The sequence below is a fragment of the Clarias gariepinus genome, chromosome 5, assembly GCF_024256425.1.
Source record: "Clarias gariepinus isolate MV-2021 ecotype Netherlands chromosome 5, CGAR_prim_01v2, whole genome shotgun sequence".
NCBI classification, from domain to species: domain Eukaryota; kingdom Metazoa; phylum Chordata; class Actinopteri; order Siluriformes; family Clariidae; genus Clarias; species Clarias gariepinus.
The window spans coordinates 21,282,749-21,303,416 of record NC_071104.1 but is presented as its reverse complement, the minus strand read 5'-3'; the positions used below and the strand labels follow the sequence as shown (position 1 = coordinate 21,303,416).

General features: G+C 36.2%; 2 protein-coding genes across 4 annotated transcripts; both read right to left on the bottom strand.

Moving 5' to 3' along the window:
• Positions 1 to 1,583: 1,583 nt before the first annotated feature.
• cdc16 (cell division cycle 16 homolog (S. cerevisiae)) lies at positions 1,584 to 10,119 on the bottom strand. The gene is made up of 18 exons (XM_053495789.1): positions 9,924 to 10,119; positions 9,467 to 9,521; positions 9,229 to 9,326; positions 9,026 to 9,064; positions 8,317 to 8,457; positions 7,048 to 7,207; positions 6,825 to 6,919; positions 6,569 to 6,702; positions 5,665 to 5,744; positions 5,528 to 5,577; positions 5,364 to 5,437; positions 3,931 to 4,056; positions 3,659 to 3,811; positions 3,496 to 3,559; positions 3,227 to 3,288; positions 2,330 to 2,465; positions 2,137 to 2,227; positions 1,584 to 2,038 (listed from the first exon to the last, which is right to left on the bottom strand). The coding sequence occupies exons 1-18, from the start codon at positions 9,969 to 9,971 to the stop codon at positions 1,809 to 1,811; spliced, it is 1,836 nt and encodes a 611-aa protein (XP_053351764.1). The 5' UTR covers positions 9,972 to 10,119; the 3' UTR covers positions 1,584 to 1,808.
• A 3,534-nt stretch (positions 10,120 to 13,653) lies between these two features.
• Positions 13,654 to 17,173, bottom strand: dcun1d2a (DCN1, defective in cullin neddylation 1, domain containing 2a). 3 transcript variants are annotated; one of them, XM_053495785.1, is made up of 7 exons: positions 17,102 to 17,173; positions 15,968 to 16,184; positions 15,657 to 15,825; positions 15,239 to 15,369; positions 15,064 to 15,146; positions 14,863 to 14,959; positions 13,654 to 14,565 (listed from the first exon to the last, which is right to left on the bottom strand). In XM_053495785.1, the coding sequence occupies exons 1-7, from the start codon at positions 17,141 to 17,143 to the stop codon at positions 14,486 to 14,488; spliced, it is 819 nt and encodes a 272-aa protein (XP_053351760.1). In that variant the 5' UTR covers positions 17,144 to 17,173; the 3' UTR covers positions 13,654 to 14,485. The 3 variants fall into 3 exon arrangements, with proteins under 3 accessions (XP_053351760.1, XP_053351761.1, XP_053351759.1); XM_053495786.1 differs by lacking the exon at positions 17,102 to 17,173 and adding an exon at positions 16,959 to 17,083; XM_053495784.1 differs by lacking the exon at positions 17,102 to 17,173 and having other exon boundaries at positions 15,968 to 17,091.
• Positions 17,174 to 20,668: the final 3,495 nt, after the last annotated feature.

Genomic DNA, 20,668 nt, shown 5'->3' with positions numbered 1-20,668 from the left:
TATACAGTTGTTTCCAGGGGGTCTTCACTTGTGTCTGGCTGATGCAGTATCCCATCCTTGAGATGTTTTTTTAAAATAAAGGTCCCAAAATTGTGGTTTGTTGATGGTCGCCCCGGATGAAATGGATAGAATCAACATAATTCGGACAACATTTGTTTGTATATCATGATAAAAATATATGAGCAAATGCTTTATAGTTTTGTCAATGGATGTAAAACATGTTTAAAATTATGCCAACTAGGAAAAGGGATATATTTAAGTTGATTTAAAGTGTTTTTAAACCAGTTGTCCTAACTAAAGTCAAGGCCGGACGGTCGCCCCATATGGTGTTTTGGCACTTCGGATAGCAGAAAAATGATGAAAAACTTAAAAACTTAAAAATTTGGAGAAGTTAGAGTGGTTTAGTAGGTAAAGAAGGTATAACAAGTAGATGAGAATTTTTTATGTATTTTTTAGTTTTTTCTGCAAAATAAAATTAACCCGGACAGAAAAAAAACGTCACGTCATTGACCTTATTACAAAATAAACCACATTTTATTTCCAGCCCTTCCGATATTTTTTTTTAGAAAAATCTGCTTTTTTATTTCTACCCAGATACGGTGCAGGGTACAAAGTTTTGTACTCAATCTTGTTTTAATGTTAAACATGTTCCAGATAACAGTGCAATACACTGTAAACTAACAAGCAAACTCATATAGTCATAAAAGAGAAGAATTTACGATATTCTAAACAATTTAACAGAAAAAATTATCCTCCCAGAAGTAGTGTCTATGTTTCCTCATCCTTACCAGTAAGGAAGGTTTCCCTGCAGTTTGCTACGGTGTGCACGTGCAGTCGGGTAGAGGGTCTGTCCGGCGTGGACACCGAGCTTTTAGCGCTCGGTAAGAACGTGGAGCAGGTGTCCAGATCCCCACACACATACTCATGAGTGTATGTGATGTTTGCTTTAGAAGGCGTGCAGCCCATCTCTGGTACTCTTACAGATCACCTCTCAGCAGGGACATCAGGCTACAGACTAAAGCAGCTGCTGCTCACAAAATCATGACGGGGGATTTCAGAGAGGGGGCGTCTTTACTGAAGGCTAAGTCTTTAATGAGGACTGAGTGGCGCAGGAAAAGAGGTCAAAAAACTACCCAATATATAAATCAAAATCTCTTTATGAGACACCATATAATGTCTATTATTTATTAAAATAGTTGAAAAGTCCAAATCTGACATCAGATGACTCAAATTTAGGCTGAACACCAAATTCTGCTTTTGTTAAACAACTAATTAATAAAATCTTTATTAAACACCTTGATCCTGTTCAGGATCACACTGGATCTGTAACCTACCCTGGTAACTCTGGGCACTGAAAAAATCACCAGTGCATAAAGGGGCACCTTGACGCACACACGTAATAAACAATTTATTGCATTCATTCTGACTACCTGCATGTTTTTGGAAAGTGGGGAGGAAGCCTGCCACAGTGTAGCAGAATTCCAGCAGAAAATAATTTTTATCTGCAACAGCCAATCTTTACATTAATAGGTTTTATGACATAATGGCTTAATAAAGGATGAACAAACACCAGTGACAATGTATAAAAATATTGACATAGGGTTTATTATCAGAAGTGTTTTTAACCCCTTTGAAACCCTTTTGCATTCAGCTCAGCATATTTATTAGTAGTAAAAATCCACAAGGGTGCAAAATACAAAGTCACCATAGATTTTGACGGTTCGTGTGAGGTCTTCCTCAGAGCAGCTCGGTCATTTGCAAATACTTATTTCTTGCTAGAACCCATCAGCCCTCAGGTTCTTTAGTCATCACGTGCTTGTGTCAGACATGGATGTCTCTAGCATAATGTCATTCTCGCGCAAGTCACATTCTAAGAGGAATCGCTGGAAGGCTTCGGCTGGCGGCGTCTCCAGGGACATGACGCTGGTCTCCTCCAGAGGCTGAGACTGATTCTCACTCTCTTCGGCTGAAGTGCTGAGTATCTTCTTTAAGGCTGTTGTGCTGGGGATCATCTTTACTTTGTCTTTGATATCTGTTCCTGTGCCAGAGGGGGGAAAAAAAAAAAAAAAGTTCAGAGCACACCAGTACATAACATAAGCAACAGGTGTTGTCTCATACAGAGAGAGATTAACTTGCCTATATATGCATCGGAGTCGCCAATATACATCTCAATGCAGTGGCCAAGCATTGTGACAGAAAACGTGTCATCCCTTTTTAGACCAAGTGCCTGCAAACAAATAATAATGGCACTTGTGCTCACTAAAAATATTAAACTTGAGCATTTAATGATAAGAACAGTTGCAAGTAAAAGGGCAAATGGATCACCTACAGTGTGAAAATAGTCAATGGCACTTTCAAAGTCGCCCATGAGGCTGTGCACGTAGCCGATAGCTGAGTAAGTAGATGCATGCTGGGGGACAAGGACTAGAGCCTGCCGATGGTATTCCAGAGCTTGCTCATACTTCCTGGGAACATAAAGGTAATAAAATACGATATAATACTTGTTTTTTCATATTATTATTATTATTATACATTACCAAAATACGTATTTATACATTGAGTAGAACAAATAGCAATGATGCGTAGACACATTATTTTACAAGTGGTCATTTATCTTTGTGGCAAATGTATGCATTTAATAAGAGAACAATAATTAACTGCAGTTTTTCCTTTGCTGTTTTCTCAACACTGATCACCGTCTACCTGCAAAAAAGCCTCTGAAAACCTTACCCAAATTAAACACTTGGAGAAATTGTAAAGAGCATGGGTTCCAAATATGAACAGCAAGTGGAAATTAATTATTCATTGTGCACAGTAATGATAATTAAGACCATTTATCTAGTACAATATTCTATTTATGCATAGAGACAGGAGGAGGACCAGAAAAACACAGAGAATAAACAGCAGAAGAGTCTTTTAGTGTGCCCCATGCTCCAGAAAGCACTTCATTAAACACTAGCACGCCATAATTTCAGAAGCCTGTCCTTTTTAGGTAATTTCCTATTAAGAGTATCTCAGTGTGTGGTGCTTGGACATAATGCTGCCTATTGAGTTCTTTTGCAAAATAAAAGCAGTGCCACTCTAAGGGTTTGTAAACACAGATGAATTCGCAGTAATGAAGTAATTATGCATTATGTGGACAAAGAGGAAAATTTTTTTTTTTTTCAGTAAATATTTTAATTGACATTTTAGAGTAAAAGAAAAAAAAAACTGGCACTGAACTTACTTTAACTTTCGACACACATGACCCAGATTGTTTAATAATGGCTCCCATTTATCCACTGTGACCTAAAGGAAAGGGGAAAAATGTTTTCTTAATTACAGAGTTGAACATTTTACACCATATTACAATGCTCATAGAAATTTATTTAAAAAATAAAGCTATAGCTATGACAGTTTTATCTAAAGCGAGATAGCAGTCTTAACCCCTGAGCCACAACCGCTGACACTGAGCCACAAAGAAACCATTTAAACATATGAAAGCTGGGTATATACCTCATTGCCAATAGCCTTGATCTTATCCAATGCATCCAGAAACATCTTTTCTGCTGTCTTCCAACTGAAAAAATACAACTGGTACATCAGTAATCACAGCCTTATAACAGAAATAAACATGCAAATAAATAACCTTCATGTGGCTTCAACAAAGCCCACTTACTCTCCATTTTGGAAGGCCACCACGGCGACCTCATGAATGACAAAAGGATCCTCTGGAGCGATGCTGAGAGCCTGGCTAAAAAAGCGCTCTGCTAACTTCGGGTTGTTGGTGAGGCCGTACTCCAGGCCAATATATAACATTGGTAAGTGACACCTTGTAGAGGAACAGACAATATATATATCCATGTTTTATTTGCAAATTATCATAAAATGGGAATTGTATTTGTATTGTAAAAACCTGAAACACATCTCTGTAATTGCAGGTGCACCTACCCTTTCATTAGCTGGGCTGCTGTGAAGTAAGCTGCCATGGCCTGATCATGCTCACTTTCCACTGCAAACGAATGGCCATATGCTATCCATGCTGGCCCATATGTGCGCTCCAGTGTGGTGGCCTTACTACAAGCCAAATAAAACATTAAAATGACTAAAAGTGCTCTTTCATTACTATTAGCTCTTTTCATTATCACACTATCTAGATATACATCAATGCCTGCATTTAGATGCAGTTATGACTTGCATTAAAACACTTCGTAAATGCATCCGGTGTAAGCAATTCATTAACTGACTCAAATAAGAAAACTCATAACCTAGTGAAGATATTTTGAAAACAAAGATAGCTACTAAGAACTCATGTGAGACTATTCAATAAGCCTGCGATAAGCCTGTAGTTCTTCTTAAAGTGCTTAATAGTATATATTTAAGGCGGATGTGGCTTAAAGACGATCTAGAGAGGCAATATATGTGAGTATCTTATTTGCGGGTTTATTTACGCAGCTATTGAATTCGGAGATGCGAATATAAAACTAACTTTACCACGGACACAAACCAGTGTTATGCGCTAAAATGCCCCCCTGCCACGGATTGCCCAAACCCACCCCCCAACACATACACACGTAATCTCTATCAAATATTATATTAGGACATACATTCAAAGGTTTATTATTATTAAATATATTATTACTATTATAATTAACTCTAGGCACGTGACAGCCGTCGAGACGATTAATACAAATCCCCAAAAAAAAGATTTATTTTGTAGGGGTTTGTCAATGTACAAATAACAAATTATTTTTTCACAAATTGCAATAAATAAATATTGTTTGTGTTAAAATTACAGGAAACAATTTTTATCATAAAATAAGCAATATAAAAATACACATGTTGTATATGAAAAAAATATATAGCCTAATTTATATATATTTGTTTTCCTATACATTTTTTTATATTGCTTATTTAATAATAAAATTCATTTGTTATAATTTGTAATTTGTAAACCATAAACCTACGAAGTTATGTTTTAATATAGTATTTGAAAGAGATTATGTGGGGGGGGGGGGGGGGGTGCAAACCGTGCCCTTGGGGGGACTAGGGCATTTTAGAGCTAATTCAGCACTATCAGCCTAATCAACCAAAAATCCAGCCAAAAGGAAAACATGATGAAGCTTATGTTGTGCTTGGATTCATGGTGGGGATGGTGGGGGCAGAAGAGAGACCCGTGTGTATTTTGTGTCTTAAACCGCTGGCAGCAGACAGCACGAGACCCAACAGAGTAGGAAGACACTTATAACAATTGCACGTGTATTTAATCTGTTTTGAACTTTTGGCTGTTTTCGTTATCATTTTGTTGAGTGTGTGGGGCTTGAAAATTCGCCCACCCCCTTAAGTGGGGATGACAGAAAATGTTTGAGAACCACTGGTCTTACCTAAGGTACCGCCGTGCATGTTCATTTTTGTGCCCAACCATCAGATAGTAACATCCAACAGCAAACCATGAAACCTACATAACATTTGGAACGCAGAATATTAGGAAATAGAAAACAAATCAACAGTGTACTGTGTGCATGAGTGATGTCCATAGTGCACTCACTGGGTTATTGGGGTATAAATCCACGAGTTTATGAGAAAGGTAAAACAATTCTGCAAATATTAAAGAAAATCAAAGTTAAACTATAAAAGATTTTTTTATACAGAAATGTAAAATGAGGTGATTTACTACCGTCCTACCGTTTGCTTTGCTCAGCTCCACTAGAGTTCCAATATGCACTGGTAAACAATTAGCATGAAATGGGTCTTTGACCATTACCCTGGCAAAAAAATAAAATAATAATAAAAAACACAGTTAACACTAAGTGCTCATGATTAATAAAGCAGGGTACATAAATCACTTTTAACTTCACATTTATCTTATCAGATCTTGTGCGGTTTTGATTGAGGAGGAAGGCCATGTCAGCAAAAATAAAGATAGCATCTCTTTTTACTATATTTATAGTTTTGTGTGCGTGATTTGTACTAGGTTTTAAATCGATCTAATGAAGCAGGTAGGAAAATAAGCAAAAACATTTTTTTGTTTAGTTGTATTTTTCATGAACTTCATGAAAGATGAACATGATCATTGCTTTTACTTTGCAGATATTTACATACTCTGTGCCCAACTCTTATATTGTGCCAGTCAAATTAACATGCTCACTACACAGAATTTGTAAGTGAATCAGATCAGAAAATATCTAATTCAGGCTATGTTGTGTTGGGGCATCACAAATGTCAATGTCAACTTTTAAATATTACGATGTAGTCCATAACACTGCCAGATTTCCTGAGTCATAATACTTATTAGATGCAAACGAGGGGAAACATCCTTTTAGGTATTGCCAGCACTGAACTTCTCCATATGCTATCCAGTCTAATTTTCTTGAGGACAGGTGACCTGTTTAGACAAGTGATTTGTTGCACAGCAGTGATTAAATTTGCCTTTTTAAAACAGGAGTTCAAACTGTTTTTTTTTTTTTTGGTTTGCTTTCACTAAACACTTTAAATACCAAAAAATCTCCACTAGTTAAGATAGAAGATGATATGACATAAACAACCCTTTATAGAAGAGAGTAATGGCTTATAAACAAAGATTACTTACATAGACGTGAGTGTGTAGCACATCTTAAAGTCACAGTTGTAATAATGTCGCTCTGCGAGAGAGACGACTACATCCAAATTGTCCTGAAGTCCATTCACTATGTCGGGTACCACTATTTCACTAGGCTTGTTATACTTAGAGTGATGCAGAGAAGTATATTAATCAGTAACTGGAATGGTTTTGCTTATAGTGATGAAATAACATTAAATAGTAAATATAAAAAACTAATTAATCAATATAAAAAAAAAGTCTTTACCTTCTTTAACTTATTTTCATAAAGGAAGTGTAGTAGCTCCTCTTCCTCCTCAGTACACTGTTGGCTAAAAGGGAGAGAATCCAAGAAATCCCTTTCTGCAGTGAGAGTACAAAAAGAAAAATGATTTCACACCTTTGAACTGTTTCTATTAAATAAATTCAAGAAAATCAGTACACTACAGTCAGCTTGAATATAATTGGTGATTAGCAAGTGCCTGTCTCACCCTCTTGAGCAGTTAGCATGTGATGGGAAGTTAAAAGGTCAAAGGCTTCAAAGCAGTAGACATCTAATTTCAAGGCCTCTTTGTAGCTGGATGTGGCGAGAGGTCTGTTGTCCATAGCATCATAGATCTTTCCCCGTAGGAGGCAGATAGAACTGCTGATCTAAGAGAGAAAACCATAGGGAGTCAGAACCACTGAGGCACTAAGGTCTTCAAATATTAATAATTTTAGCTCCGGTGTAACCAATTTCACTACAATGGAAACAGGGCACTGTGAGCAATAAAAAGCAAGCACTCATTTTCAAACCTAATAAAGAATTTTTATTTGTCTGTTAAACAATTTTTTTTTTTTTTTTTACTTTTTTCAGGATAGAGGATCACTGGTAACATGCTAATATTTTTTTCTTTGAAAATTAAAAAAAAAAAAAAAAGAAAATAGTAGTTTCACAACCATAACTAAAAATGTTTCAAAAGTACAGTACTATGCAAAACTCAGACTCCATATTATCTTTAGTACAAAGTTCGTTATACATGTCTGCAAAACCATTCGCTATTTCCAAACATAACTTAAACATTACAGAAGAATATAAGACAAAGTTACTAACAACTGTTTTACATACAGTTCTTTGCAAAAGTTTTGGGCACATATAAACAAAATGCCATAAGCAAAGATGCTTTTAAAAACATTTCTACAATAAAGAACCTTCTAAAAAAAAAAAAAAGCACTAATGAGTACTAAATAAAATGAACATGCACATATTTGGTGTGAAAACTCTAAATACTAGATACTGATTTGTGCAGTTTGATAAGTAAAACAACTTGGAGGCTTTACTTAGTGTGCTGGAGAATATGCCAGAGTTTGTCAAACATGCTCCTTTCTATTTTCATGCAAAACCCAGAAACCTACATTAGGTTTGTTTTGTTTATGTGTTCGGGCATAAAAATATTTGTCTAACGTTTTTTTTTAGATATATTTATGTTAGAAAATAATTATTTGTTTTGGAAATGATAATGCAGACATAATATACTGTACATGCACATACATATAAAACTAATTTTGCTTAAGATAATATGGTGCCTATGACTTTTTTTGTACAGTAATGCATGCTCTTTAATAAATAATAATGGGAATTTTTAACCTACTGATGTGGCAAAAGAAGCCTAAAACTCCAACACTAAGGATTTTCCTACAACAGCAGCCTACAGTGATTTAGTCTTTACATATTACACATTGCAGCTTTAAATATTTATAAGAAGAAAAAAGGTGCTTACAGAAGATGGTGACATTTCCCATTCTTTGGCGTTTTCTCTTGTGCCACTCTCCTCCTTTAGACCTTTATCCAGTAACTTTTTACTTGTTGGTTCTTCTGTGTCCAGTATGTCAAGGGCCTGCTGGTACTCTTTGGCAGCATACTGTAAAGAAAAAGAGTCAAAATCTTGACACTTGTTTCAGAAAGTATGTATTATCTAATAACTGAAATTGAACACTATTCATTCTATTTGGCTAAAGGTTTGTAGATACTTGACCATCACACCCACATTTTAGATTTAGTCCCTCTTTTTGTTATAATAACTTGCAGTATTCTGGGATGGCTTTATACTAGATGTTGTAGGGTTGTGGGATTTTTGTCCATCCAGCCATAAGAGCATGACCGAGGTCTGATGTTAAGATGACCGAGGCCACTGATGTTAAGATAGGATGCCTGGAGCACAACGGTTGTCCAAATTCATCCCAAAGGTGTTGAGTGGGGATGAGGTCAGGGCTTTTTGCTGATCACTCATGTTCTGCTGCGCCACATTGGGAAATCATGACTTAATCATGCACAATGGCATTGCCCTTCTACTTCCAGTGAATGGAAATCGTAATGCCACAGCATATAACTTATAATTGTGTTCTTCCAATTTTGGGCAGATAGGTAAGGAAACTACAAACTTTTTACCATTTAGCATATGTTCAGTCTAAATTTCTTGTTATACTTACATGGCACCTTGCAGCAAGATACTGACAGGCTCCATATAGCTAAGAAACAAAACTCAAATTTCAGACTTGATGGACATAGAAAAGCGTTGGCAATAACAGTTTCTGGTTTACGCAACATTCCATCTAAGAGGGTTGTCATTTTCACAAACTGATTCAACTGGCTGGTGGCAGCCAGCAACCCACAAATAAGTACAAGCACTTACCTTGTCAAGCTTGCGAGACCTTAGGGCATGAGAGGCTCTGTGATACTGGGATGTAAGATAAAGGCACTGTGCTAGCCAGTATATGTCTTGAGGATCCTCTGATAGAAATTAAGATGAAATTAAAATTAGAAAATGAGATCCCACTAGCTGAACTCATCTGTAATTTGTCTTAGCTATACGTTAGTAAAGCAGACTGGTTATTGTAGTCTAACACAATGCTGACACTCAGGACACTCACCATGTGATAAAGATGCCACTTTGTCAGCCCAAAAGAGAGCACTTTGATATTGTTGCTGCAAAAAATATATATATATTATATATATTAGGGGAATGATTATTAGGGAAAGGATGTTTAGTCATCTTAAAATATCAATATGTAGTTATTGTTTTATTTTTTAATTAAACTGCTATCGATTTACTGCAAAAGCTCGTAATTCAAGTTTGAGCAACGCCTTTGCACTCTAACTAACGTTAGCGACAAAATGCTATCTATCTTCAAATATTTGTTATCGTTTTCAAAGAGCCCATGATAAATCTTGTCTGAATGCATTTGTTTGTGTGTTGTAAACACTCACAGCATCCTCCTAAAGTTTTCATTTATTAAACACGCTGCCTACACAGATCAGTCACTGGCTAACGGCTTAGCTGTCTAGCTGCTAAAAGAGGACACATCCGGCTGTACAAGTTTCTTTTACCTGATCGATGTAGTGCCGCACACGCTTCCGGAGTCTGTCTAGATTCATAGCGATTATCAGGATTCTCAAACACAACAAGGTGACATTATATATATTGACGTTGTTGTGAATGAAAATGTACCACTCTGTCAGAAGTTAGCCGAATGTAGCTATCCAAATAAAGACTAAAACCCGCGGTTAGCATAAACTTGGTGTAACACCGACAAATTCCCCGGGAACATCGACGCTTCAAGAAAAGGTCCTAGCTGTGAATATACATACGACTAAAGCAGCAAAATAAATTAAAAATAAAAACTATTTGGGGCAGTTCATAAATCATTAAGACTCTGTCGTGTTACAGTTATAATGATAAAATGTCATGTAATTTTACTGACAAAAATTTATTCGTTAATCGGGACTTTTAGTTATATTTCAGATAGAAATAAGTGTGATTCAGGAAATTATCAAGAAAATGTGCAATAATTCCCATATGCCACTATTCCTCATCATATAACAAGCTCTTCTTAAAATGCAGTGATTATTACAAATATGCTTCAAGAAGCCGAATGAATAAGTTTATAAGTTTCCCGAGTTTAATTGTGGCAACAAAGGATAATATTTAGTCTGATGTAAGTTAGTTTGATAGCATCGCTGGAACTAGGGTTTCTTCATGACTACTTTATGGTTAGTTTTAGTTTTTAAATAATTTAATTGTATTCAGAAAAACTCTCATTACTGAGTTAGAAATATAAAATAACAGTTAATAACAGGCACATTTATTAAACAACACATAGTATCCGTCTAAGTGCAAATGAATGGACGGATTCCACCTTATATTTAATGCACCATTGTATTGTTCAATCCCTCACTATGAAGAATGTAATAAACTGGACAAGCTCATAATGAAATCTGAATCTGAATGAAATAGAGTCTCTGAGTCCCCTCTTGTGGCCGAGACCTGGAGCTTAAACTCAAACTCATCTTTAAACTAATCTGTTTTGTTTTACCACAGACTGCCAGAAAGTGCTGAGATTGGAGACTCCTTACATAAGTGTTTAACTTTTCTTAATAAAAAAAAAACTTTACCAAATCAACATTACATTATTATTTTTTTTTCTGACTGTTTTCCTCAGGGACAGCATGGTGGTTAGCACTGTGACCTTTCACGTCCCACGTCTGGATTCGATTCCTGCCCTGGGTCAAGGAGTGTGTACAAGGAGTTTGCATGTTTTCCCCATGTTTGGTGAGTTTCCTCTGGGTACTCTGGTTTTCTCCCAGTACAAAAACATGCAGATTTAATTGGTTCCCAAATTGCCCATAGTACAGTATGTGAATAAGCATGTTTGTGTGCTCCGCGAATGATTGTTACCCTGGGTGTACCCTGACTCGTGCTCCCTCTCACGTGCCTATATACAACAGACAAGTGATGTGTGAGCATTTTCCTTAAAAAATTCTCGATATTTAAAATAGTACAAGTGTGATCAGTTCAGTAAAATGGAAAACTCTCCAAAGTTGCTTCTCTAACAGCGAAATTATCAGATTCCTTGTTGGTTAGTTTCTATCCTGATTTTTCAAGAACAAGTTAAATTAAATTTTTGTAAGATTTCTATGGAACTAATAACATGTGATCACAGCCAGGACGAATGTCTGAAATAATATTTATAATAGCCTCCTCCTTTTTTGACAGCTAAGTCAGAGACATTTTAGGAATTTGTAACAATAAGGACCGGACATGGTGGTAAAGACTTGGGGTTTTGAAAAGTTCTTTCACTCATAATAATAAATCCTCGTACAGGAGGATTATTATTAGTTTTTTTAGTACCTTGGATTTTTCCCTTGCTCGTGTTCACCACCTCAGATATTTAAAAAGTTATTTTTCACAGGTGTCATGTCGAATGTCCTTCCTAAACAACTAATCAACTAATCATATACACTTATAACATTTGTATATATTAAAACCCCACAGCCTTCTATTACTGAGTTAAAGGCTATGTTTTCATTTTCTTCAACTTTGAAAAATGTTGCAATGGTAGGTCACACCATTGTTCAGTGAGAAAACTGGACAATGGAATGTTTTTTCGCCTTTGATTGATTTTTTTTATTGATAGTCTCTTTCATTTTTAAAGATAATGAATGGATTATTTTTTTAGCTTTAACATCCACAGTTCAATTTAATGATTGGGACAAAAGAAGAAGTGCATCTTCTGAAAGATGTTTTATTTTTAAATTCAGTTCTTTTTTGTCACATACACAGTCATACACAGTATGATATGCAGTGAAATGCTTATAATGCTTTTACTCTGTGTATTTATTCATTAAGTGATGTTATGAGTGTATTTAAAACCATTTTTAGCACACTAATAACCTAGCCCGAAACAATGTTGATGAAATTTTACTTTATTTAGTGTATCTATGAACCACAATATGGATTAAATGTTTACTGAGACAGCTGTATTGGTGCCATCTAGTGGTAAAAGTTATGTTATGATTTGTTTCAAAGAGAAATATTTGTATTCTAAAAATGTACAGTTTATAGCTAAATGTAAGTGAAAACCTGACAGTCACACCCATAGATGAGCTTTCCTTAAAATGTTGCAATCAAATTTGAAGTACGTAATTTTATAATGTAGCATTACAATTTCACAAATGTTCCAGCATGACAATGTCCCTGTGCATGGGTGGGAAACAAACACGTGGTTTGCCACATGTGACTTAATTTAAAAGAACTTAATTGTCCTTTAGAGCCCTGATTTCATCCCAATTGGGCACCCTTTGGATATACTGGAACCCTGACTGCATGCCAGGCTTTCTCATATCAGTACTAGATCTCACTAATGATCTTGGGGCCGAATTCAAATCAAATCTCCCAGCCACACACTAACATTTTTAAGTAATTTATTTATTAAATGATTAGTATTTATGCAATTTTTATTAATTTATTTACATTATTTATTAAAGAGTAATTTATTTTTAATTACTTTCATTTTAAAGTAAATCGTTCCTAAAAGGTTAGAGAGTATTATTACCACAAAGGTTGGAATAAATCTGAAATGAGGGTTTTATAATCAATATATTGGTTTGACGCATACCTTTGGTCATATAGTGCAAGTTCTATGACCCTATCTTTCTGTATTTCAGACACTTTCATTTAAGAGAAGTATCTCACACAGTAAATCTGACGCTAGTTTAACATTGGTATGTTTCTAAAGACAATATAATGCAAAATAATTCCTTTTTTCCTTCAATTACATGATCAGAATTGTGGTGGCTCCATGAACGCATGGAGGTAGGAATATACTCTGGATGCAGTATTTGTCCAACTCAGGGCACACACAAGTGTAATTTGATGTAGCCAATCCACCTACTAGCACACGATAGACAGTAATTCTATCAATTTTTTTTGTGAAGCTGCTTTGGGACAATGACCATTGTTAAAAGTGCTATATAAATAAAATTGAATTGAATTAATTCAAGCTCTGGACCCTGGAGCTATAAGGTGGTAACACTACCTGCTGTGGTGGTCACACAAAAACAGCAATATATACTTGATCTTCAATACTAGGAAACCTAAAAACAGGTAAATTGTCTACATGACATTTAAACAAATAATGACATATTTATTACTAACAGCTAATTCTTATTATTGTCTTGTTTTCTATTTAAAATTACACATGGGGAATAAATTAAGGCTTTTTCTTGTTAAAAAGTAAATAAAAAAAAAACTTAAGTACTTAAAAGAGAAATCCAGATATACATTGAGGCAATAATTTATTTTATAACATAATTCTGGCATCTGGTAAACAAAACTGAGAAACACTGAATGGCATTCTTGTCACAACAGATTCTGCAAGACAGCAGAGTGTAATATGTGGTCGAAAAATGAAACCTTATGTGATTGATGCATTGAATATGTCATTAATTCATTTACACAATTTGTTCTCCACATATTAATAAATGGTTCTTTTATACTTTATAAAATATTGTTTATTTATAATATTTATTTCTGTACATACCACTACAGTATTTTACAACGGCAACAAGTGTGCTGGTGGCATGAGCTGCATGTTGCTCTGTCCATGGGGCTCTGGTTTTAAAAGTGCATCTGATTAATTCATCTTGTCGAGTCCTACTGGAGGTACGCATGCTTGGAAAAAGGGCTCTTGAACCACATTTTGTCTCATACTCCTCTAGTTTTCTATGATTTATGGATGTAAATGTGGGAGGTGTGCAAGTGTGTAATTGTCTGCAATGGGAATGAGGTACAGGATTTGCAGAGATCCTCCAGAATCCCTCAGGGTCTCTGGATAGGATTACTTTGCCAGCAGCAGCAGCTGACATTGTGCATGTGACAGCTCTGAAAGAAATTTTGAGTATCCCACTTTCACCTGCTTTTTTCTTCTTCTTTGTATTGCTTGAAGGTTTGAGTCCCTTATATCCCCTTTTCTCTTCAACAATCTCACCGGTTTCAAGTGTTTCTCCATGTTTTCCTTTTTGTATGTGTTTCATACAAGTCTTTTAAAAAATAAACTGAAGTCAGTGAGGCAACACAAACCCATGGCGTCAAAATGCCACCATCAATACATCTATACACTTTTGCGCTTTGATCCAGTCACGATCGGCCGAGCAAATTCCACAAAGTCATCTATTAGGACCGGCCATGCACCTAAAATAAAGAGATAACTTAACCATGTAACAAGTTCACAATGTTCAAAAAATTTCCCTCAGCTTTCTTAAAATTAAGGTAAAAAACCTAAACCGAGACTGGGATGCCTACTATCCTTGTTTTATTTCCTTGATCATCTTTACATGAAACATAATGTTGTAATAATGTTGTTTTAATATATATAGTTTTAGCTTGCTCAGTGCCTGGGAGTGCATGATATTTATGGGCTAGCTAATGCTAGTTCTGCTTTAGACATGTTAAAGATGGACTGAAATCTCGTGGGTTAAACATGCTCACCTTCCTCATCATAGTTTGACATATCATCCGCAATCATGTTGCCAAAATCTAGAAGCAAGTTCCAGGTATCCCGGGGGATTGATCGCTTATGGTGTTCCTGTTTAGAGGGGGAAAACTCAGGTTATTTATGTCAATTGCTTGAAATGATACTTTGCATTTTACTTTGCTAGGCAAAAAAAAAAAAAAGCTAAGGAAACTTACCAATAAAAATTTATTCCAAAGGTCAAGAAACTTGAAACGGCCTATCAGAACTAGATTCCAGTAAGCGACTGCCATCTCCAAATCTAAAATAAAAAGCAAGCAATTAATAAATGTACTTATGTCAGTAATTTGTTTAAATAGTAGTTGCATTATTTATTCTCATTTCTAAAATTACCTAAACCTTTCTGCCCAGGATTCTTTGCAAAATTAAACGTAAACTGGTAGAAGTCCTTGAACTTTCCACTGTCTTTCAGTTCCTGTTCCAATCGAGGAAGCAGACTACGGAGTTTTTCTGGACTGTCACATCTACAGATAAATAGAAAGAAGCCATGTTTGTCTCAAACACAACTTAAAAAGCAGCACCTCCAAAAATCATAACTGTAAATTACTTATATGACATTTTTACAAAGACAAATGAGTAATTTTGTGTAGATTCAAATAATAATTTTTATAACACAAACTACCATCACCCTGAAGCACTAGTCATTGAATCTGTTTTAGAGTGAAAGATCAGTCTAAAGGGATAAAACAATAATTATGCAGGTGATGGTGTTCGAAGGGTCAGAAAACCATTTGATTACACTGAAACACACCCAAGTTCAGTCATGCCATCAAGGAACTCCTTTTTGCTGAACTCGCATTGGGTTGCTGCTCTGAACTTCCATGCTACTACAAGAACGCTTATGCTGGCCGGGTCAAGGTTAAGGTCATCACAAAACTGTTGAATTCCATCAATCCCAATCTTGTTCTCATCCTGGGGATCTAAGAGGAAGAATATCTTACATTTAGGCTTAAATTAAATCTGTGTTAAGCAACACCATGATAAGCAATTGCCACATACTTGGGAGAGGTTAACATACCGGACCCAACTCACAGGATATGCAAGAAGAGCTGGTGCACTTGCCTTTATATCTGTTATAGAGCTGCTCCAGCTTCTTTCGGTCTACTGAGGTTTTCATGGATTCCTTGAAGTACAGATCCGGGTTTTGGAAATAGTTGTCAGTGGCCACCTCTAGTTTCCAGTCATTCTGAGTAAGACAGTACACAGCTGTCTTCTCGCCTGCTTGCGTGAAGGACATAAACTGTCGCACTTTGTCCTTCTGTGAAGATTTCAGCTTATGCTGAACAGGCACAGAGGAGAAGCTCTCAGTCACACACGTCGACACACGGAGCAGCACAGTCAACAGTGTGTACAAACAGAGACAGGCAAGAAACAAAACCACCCACATCAAGAAAGTCAAAGACACAGGACAGTTAGAAGATGTATGAAAGACAGAAAGAGGAAGACTATTTTTGGAGGTTATTACCAAAACAGACAAAACAAACAGACATTAAGCAAGCGTAGACATTTGTTAGTTTTCTATCAGGAGGCATGGAGTGAAGTGTGACAGGCCACATGCTGAAGGAGCATGTGGTGGTAATATGAGCTGACAGACCCCAACAGCTCCCAGCAGCAAAAAACAAACCATATTCTGCAGACGTGTATCAGATATTAGTCTGGATGTTTCACAGCTTTTAGTTGTGATTTTTTTTTTTTTTTTTTTTACAATACATGACAGACAGGGATAAAAAAAAAAACGTCAACCTTTGGTGTAGACATGCAGCAATAAAGTAAAACAGAGTTATATGCTGTATATCAGTTTACAGTTATAGTATTCAGTGTCCTGGATCAAACTGCTCTGTTTTAGCCTGCGGAAACACATTCACAGCGCTCACTTTCCTCCCCTTCATTACAAAACGCGCAAGGATTGGTTTAAGCCTACCGAAACACAACAGCCTGTCTGTCTGTCGCTGAGCAACCTCGAAAAACGAGTGTAGTTAGCTAGTGTACACTACACGCCAAAAAGGGAAAGGTACGTCCAGGGCGCCAGCGGACTCCAGGATCAACAACTGACCTTCCTGCTCACAACAGATCTGCACTAATGTCTGGAGGAGGCTGACGTCTGAGTGGCGCTACTACTACACGCCTCCGACATCCCTCTGTTTCCGCGCACAGCTCCTGCAAATATCAGCGTTTTGTCATTTCCAGATCACCTACCATTTTTATCACCCGCTGTTTGACCAAATTGTTAGTCCCCATATACGGCTGCGCGTGAACATCAAGGGGGAATGCGCCAGAAGAGCACCGCGCATGCGCACTAAAACTTCGACTTTCTGGGAATTGTAGTTTTTCGAAGCGAATACCCATATTCGGCATTTAAATTTGAAATAGCCATACAGTATTGCTGGATCATCATTTAGATCTAAGAAATAAGAAGTACTATATGTTGTTGAACAATACTAATAATAACAATGTTTGCAGTACTACAAAATGTGAGGATATTTAGGTTTTATCGCGTGGCTGCTCTTCTGTTTAAAAACATGCATGCCTCCCATGTTGAGAAATGAGTGGAAGATAAGCTCTTACCTGTCCTTACCTTACGACTGAAGTCACAACATGATGTGGTAAGTTGACCACCGCTGATTTCAGACCAAGGGTGATTTTACTACAGGTTCAATAAAGGAAAAAATCTGCTTGGATCAATTGAATATATAAGATGTAATATCACTTGACATTTATAGATGACATCAACTGTACACACAATTACCCACATCACACCACCTGCGTATAGTCCTGACCTTGCTTTAAGTGATTTCAACAATGTTTGGGCTATTAACAGAGTTCCTGGGAGGCCAGTGTTTCAGACATGAAGCAGGCAGTTCGATCTTCAGGTGTACTGAAAAAACTATCTACACTGATGTTATCCAAGTACTAGTACTACAACACTGGGATAAGTGTATTAGTGTATCAGGGGATTATGTAAAGAGATAAGAGGTATTTTTTACACACTCAAAAGTCCCAGTTGGACTTAAACTCTCCTCATATGTACTGTAAATTTGTCTTAAAATGTTTGTTTACCTATTAATGATTTTAGTGTCTTTGTAGCCAATGCCTTAACTAGTTGCTCTTGCTCTATTTCTTCCTTCTTTCTCTTACAATATACAAATTTATATATATATATATATATATATATATATATATATATATATATACACACACACACACACACACACATTGATTTGGATATTGGATATCAGAAATTATTAATGTGTAATTATTATCAATTCAGTGTAGATAAAAAAATTTTTTAATAGAAATTAGGCTGTGCCATGACACTGCAGAAAACTAACATGATGACAGTGAACTTTGTACAAGTTTATGCGAGGATACATGGCCAAGTGGTGATTAGTTTAAAATTGTTATCTTGGTTTCACAGATGGCATGTATCACACTGTATGTATCATGACTGCCCTGTTAGTCCATTTTTACAAGCCACCCAAAAAGCATTATACATCATGTAGCAGATATGGCAAATGATTATATTACACGATGTGTTTTGTGAACACAATATGAGGAAAGTCAGTTTTTAAAGCTGCTATTTATGATGAAAAGATTTTAATCATAACTGTTCCTCTTTGGTCCTTGTGTTGTTTATGTTCTCTAAGTTTGTTTTATACTGCAATGTATGTAGAGGCTAAACGGTTGCATAGTATTTATTGTGGAGTATTAAGTGGATCTACTAGTGCAGTGTCTATAAATTGTTTTGTATCTTGTTGTCAAGTGAGTCAGTAAAAAAAAATATATACACACTTCAGTAAAAATAAAATATGATGTACAGTGCCTTGCAAAAGTATTCACCCCCTTGGCATTTTTCATGTTTTGTTACATCATAACCTGTAAATTAATGTAATGTATCTGCACAAAATAGTCTAAGTTGGTGAAATAAAATGAGAAAAAAAAAATTAAATCTGAAAAATGGCAGGTGTGTATTCACCCCTTTTGCTATAAAGCCTCTCAAAAGTTCTAGTGCAACCAATTACCTTTAGAAGTCACGTAATTAGTGAAATTAAGTTCACATGTGTTACATGATCTGTCAGTATAAATACACCTTGAAAAGCCTCCAGAGGCACCACCACTAAGCAAGAGGCACCACATTAGGTAGACCAAAGAGTGTGCCAAGCAAGGCAGAGAAAAAGTTGTTGAGAAGTACAAGTCAGGGTTGGGTTATAAAAAGTATCCAGATGTTTGATGATATTCTGGAGCACCTTAAAATCCATCATCTTTAAATGGAAAAAATATGGTATCACAACAAACCTGCCAAAGAGAGGGAGAAAAACTCTCAGACTGGGCAAGGAGGTCATTAATCATAGAGGACCATAGGTAACTCTAAAAGAGCTGCACATAGAGTTAAGTTTTATGGAAAAGTAACCATAAAAAAGCCATTACTTGGTAAAAATAAGAAGAGACATTTTGAGTTTGCCAAAAGACATGTGAGTGACTCCCTAAATGTATGGAGGAAGGTGCTTTGGTCAGGTGAGACTAAAATTAAACGTTTCAGCCACCAAGGAAAATGCTACGTCTGGAGCAAACCCAACACATCCCATCACCCCAAAAACATGGTGGTGGCAGCATCGTGTTGTGAGGATGGTTTTTCAGCAGCAGGGACGGGGAAACTGATCCAAGTCAATGGAAAGATGGATGGTGTTAAATACAGGGATACAAGTGGGAAACCATCCAACATGAAGGACCTGAAGCAATTTTGTCTTGAATGGCCAAAAATCCCAGTGGCAAGATGTGGCAAGCTAATAGAGACTTATCCAAAGCGACTTGCAGCTGTAATTGCTGCGAAAGGTGGCTCTACAAAGTACTTCCTTTTTTTTTTTTTTGTGGGTGGGGGGGGGGGGGGGTAAGTACTTTGTAGAGCCACCTTTTGATTGCAAATTAAATCATGCAAACCTTTACACAATTCATTTTATTTCCAGGTTGTGAGGCAACAAAACATAAAAAAAGAGAAGGGGGTGAATACTTTTGCAAGGCATTGTATATTACATTAATATAATATTAATATTATTATATGTATCAATATATAACTAACAATAAATTAAGTATTAAAATATTTATACTTTTTTCCTAAAGTGTGTATAAATAGTTTTGGCTCTATTTTTACTGTACCTTTTTTTTATTTTTGGCCTACTAGTGAGTGATTTTGTACCACCCACTTATTGTCTGTATCTCTCTATCCTGTATATACAGTAGGGCTGCAGGGGACCTGGAGCCTATTCCAGGACACGTAGGGCACGAGGCAGGGTACACCCTAGTGTCAATCCACTGCAGCAAACTCCATGCACACAGATCCAGAGGTGGGAATCGAACTTGGACCCTGGAGCTGCGAGACACAGTGCTTTTTCAAATTTTGTCACATACACAGTCGTACACAGTACGATATGCAGTGAAACGCTTATAATATGACTGCCTGTGACCATAAAAATAAAAGCTTATCAATAATAAATAAATATGAATAAAAAAGGAAAATATAATAAAAAATGCTAACCACTGGAGCATTGCTTTAAAGCAGCTTTATCTCCCCAAAAAGGAAACTGGTTGGAAAAGTATTGGTGCTAGAATGACAATACTGTAATTCTCTTTTCTCTAATTTATTTAATTAAATATTCTAATATCCTAAACATTATGTATACATGTGATATCTACTGTATATACTATCATGTTTTCCCAATAAATTAATTAACTCAGGTTTATAAGTGAACGTTAAATTTTAACTTCTTA

Bases quoted from the DNA above. Each gene is read 5' to 3' on its own strand.
- cdc16 (XM_053495789.1), bottom strand. From the start codon at position 9,971: ATGAATCTAGACAGACTCCGGAAGCGTGTGCGGCACTACATCGATCAG. The intron at 7,208-8,316 runs GTAAGCACCTTT...TTTCTCTCTTAG, and splicing joins GGGAAATGTCACCATCTTCT to ATCAGCAGTTCTATCTGCCT. The intron at 2,228-2,329 runs GTAGGTGATCCA...ATTTGTTTGCAG, and splicing joins CCATTGACTATTTTCACACT to GCACTTGGTCTAAAAAGGGA.
- dcun1d2a (XM_053495784.1), bottom strand. From the start codon at position 16,292: ATGTGGGTGGTTTTGTTTCTTGCCTGTCTCTGTTTGTACACACTGTTG. The intron at 15,826-15,967 runs GCAAGTGCACCA...TCTTCCTCTTAG, and splicing joins GCTCTATAACAGATATAAAG to ATCCCCAGGATGAGAACAAG. The intron at 15,370-15,656 runs GTGTGTTTCAGT...ATTTATCTGTAG, and splicing joins GATGGCATGACTGAACTTGG to ATGTGACAGTCCAGAAAAAC.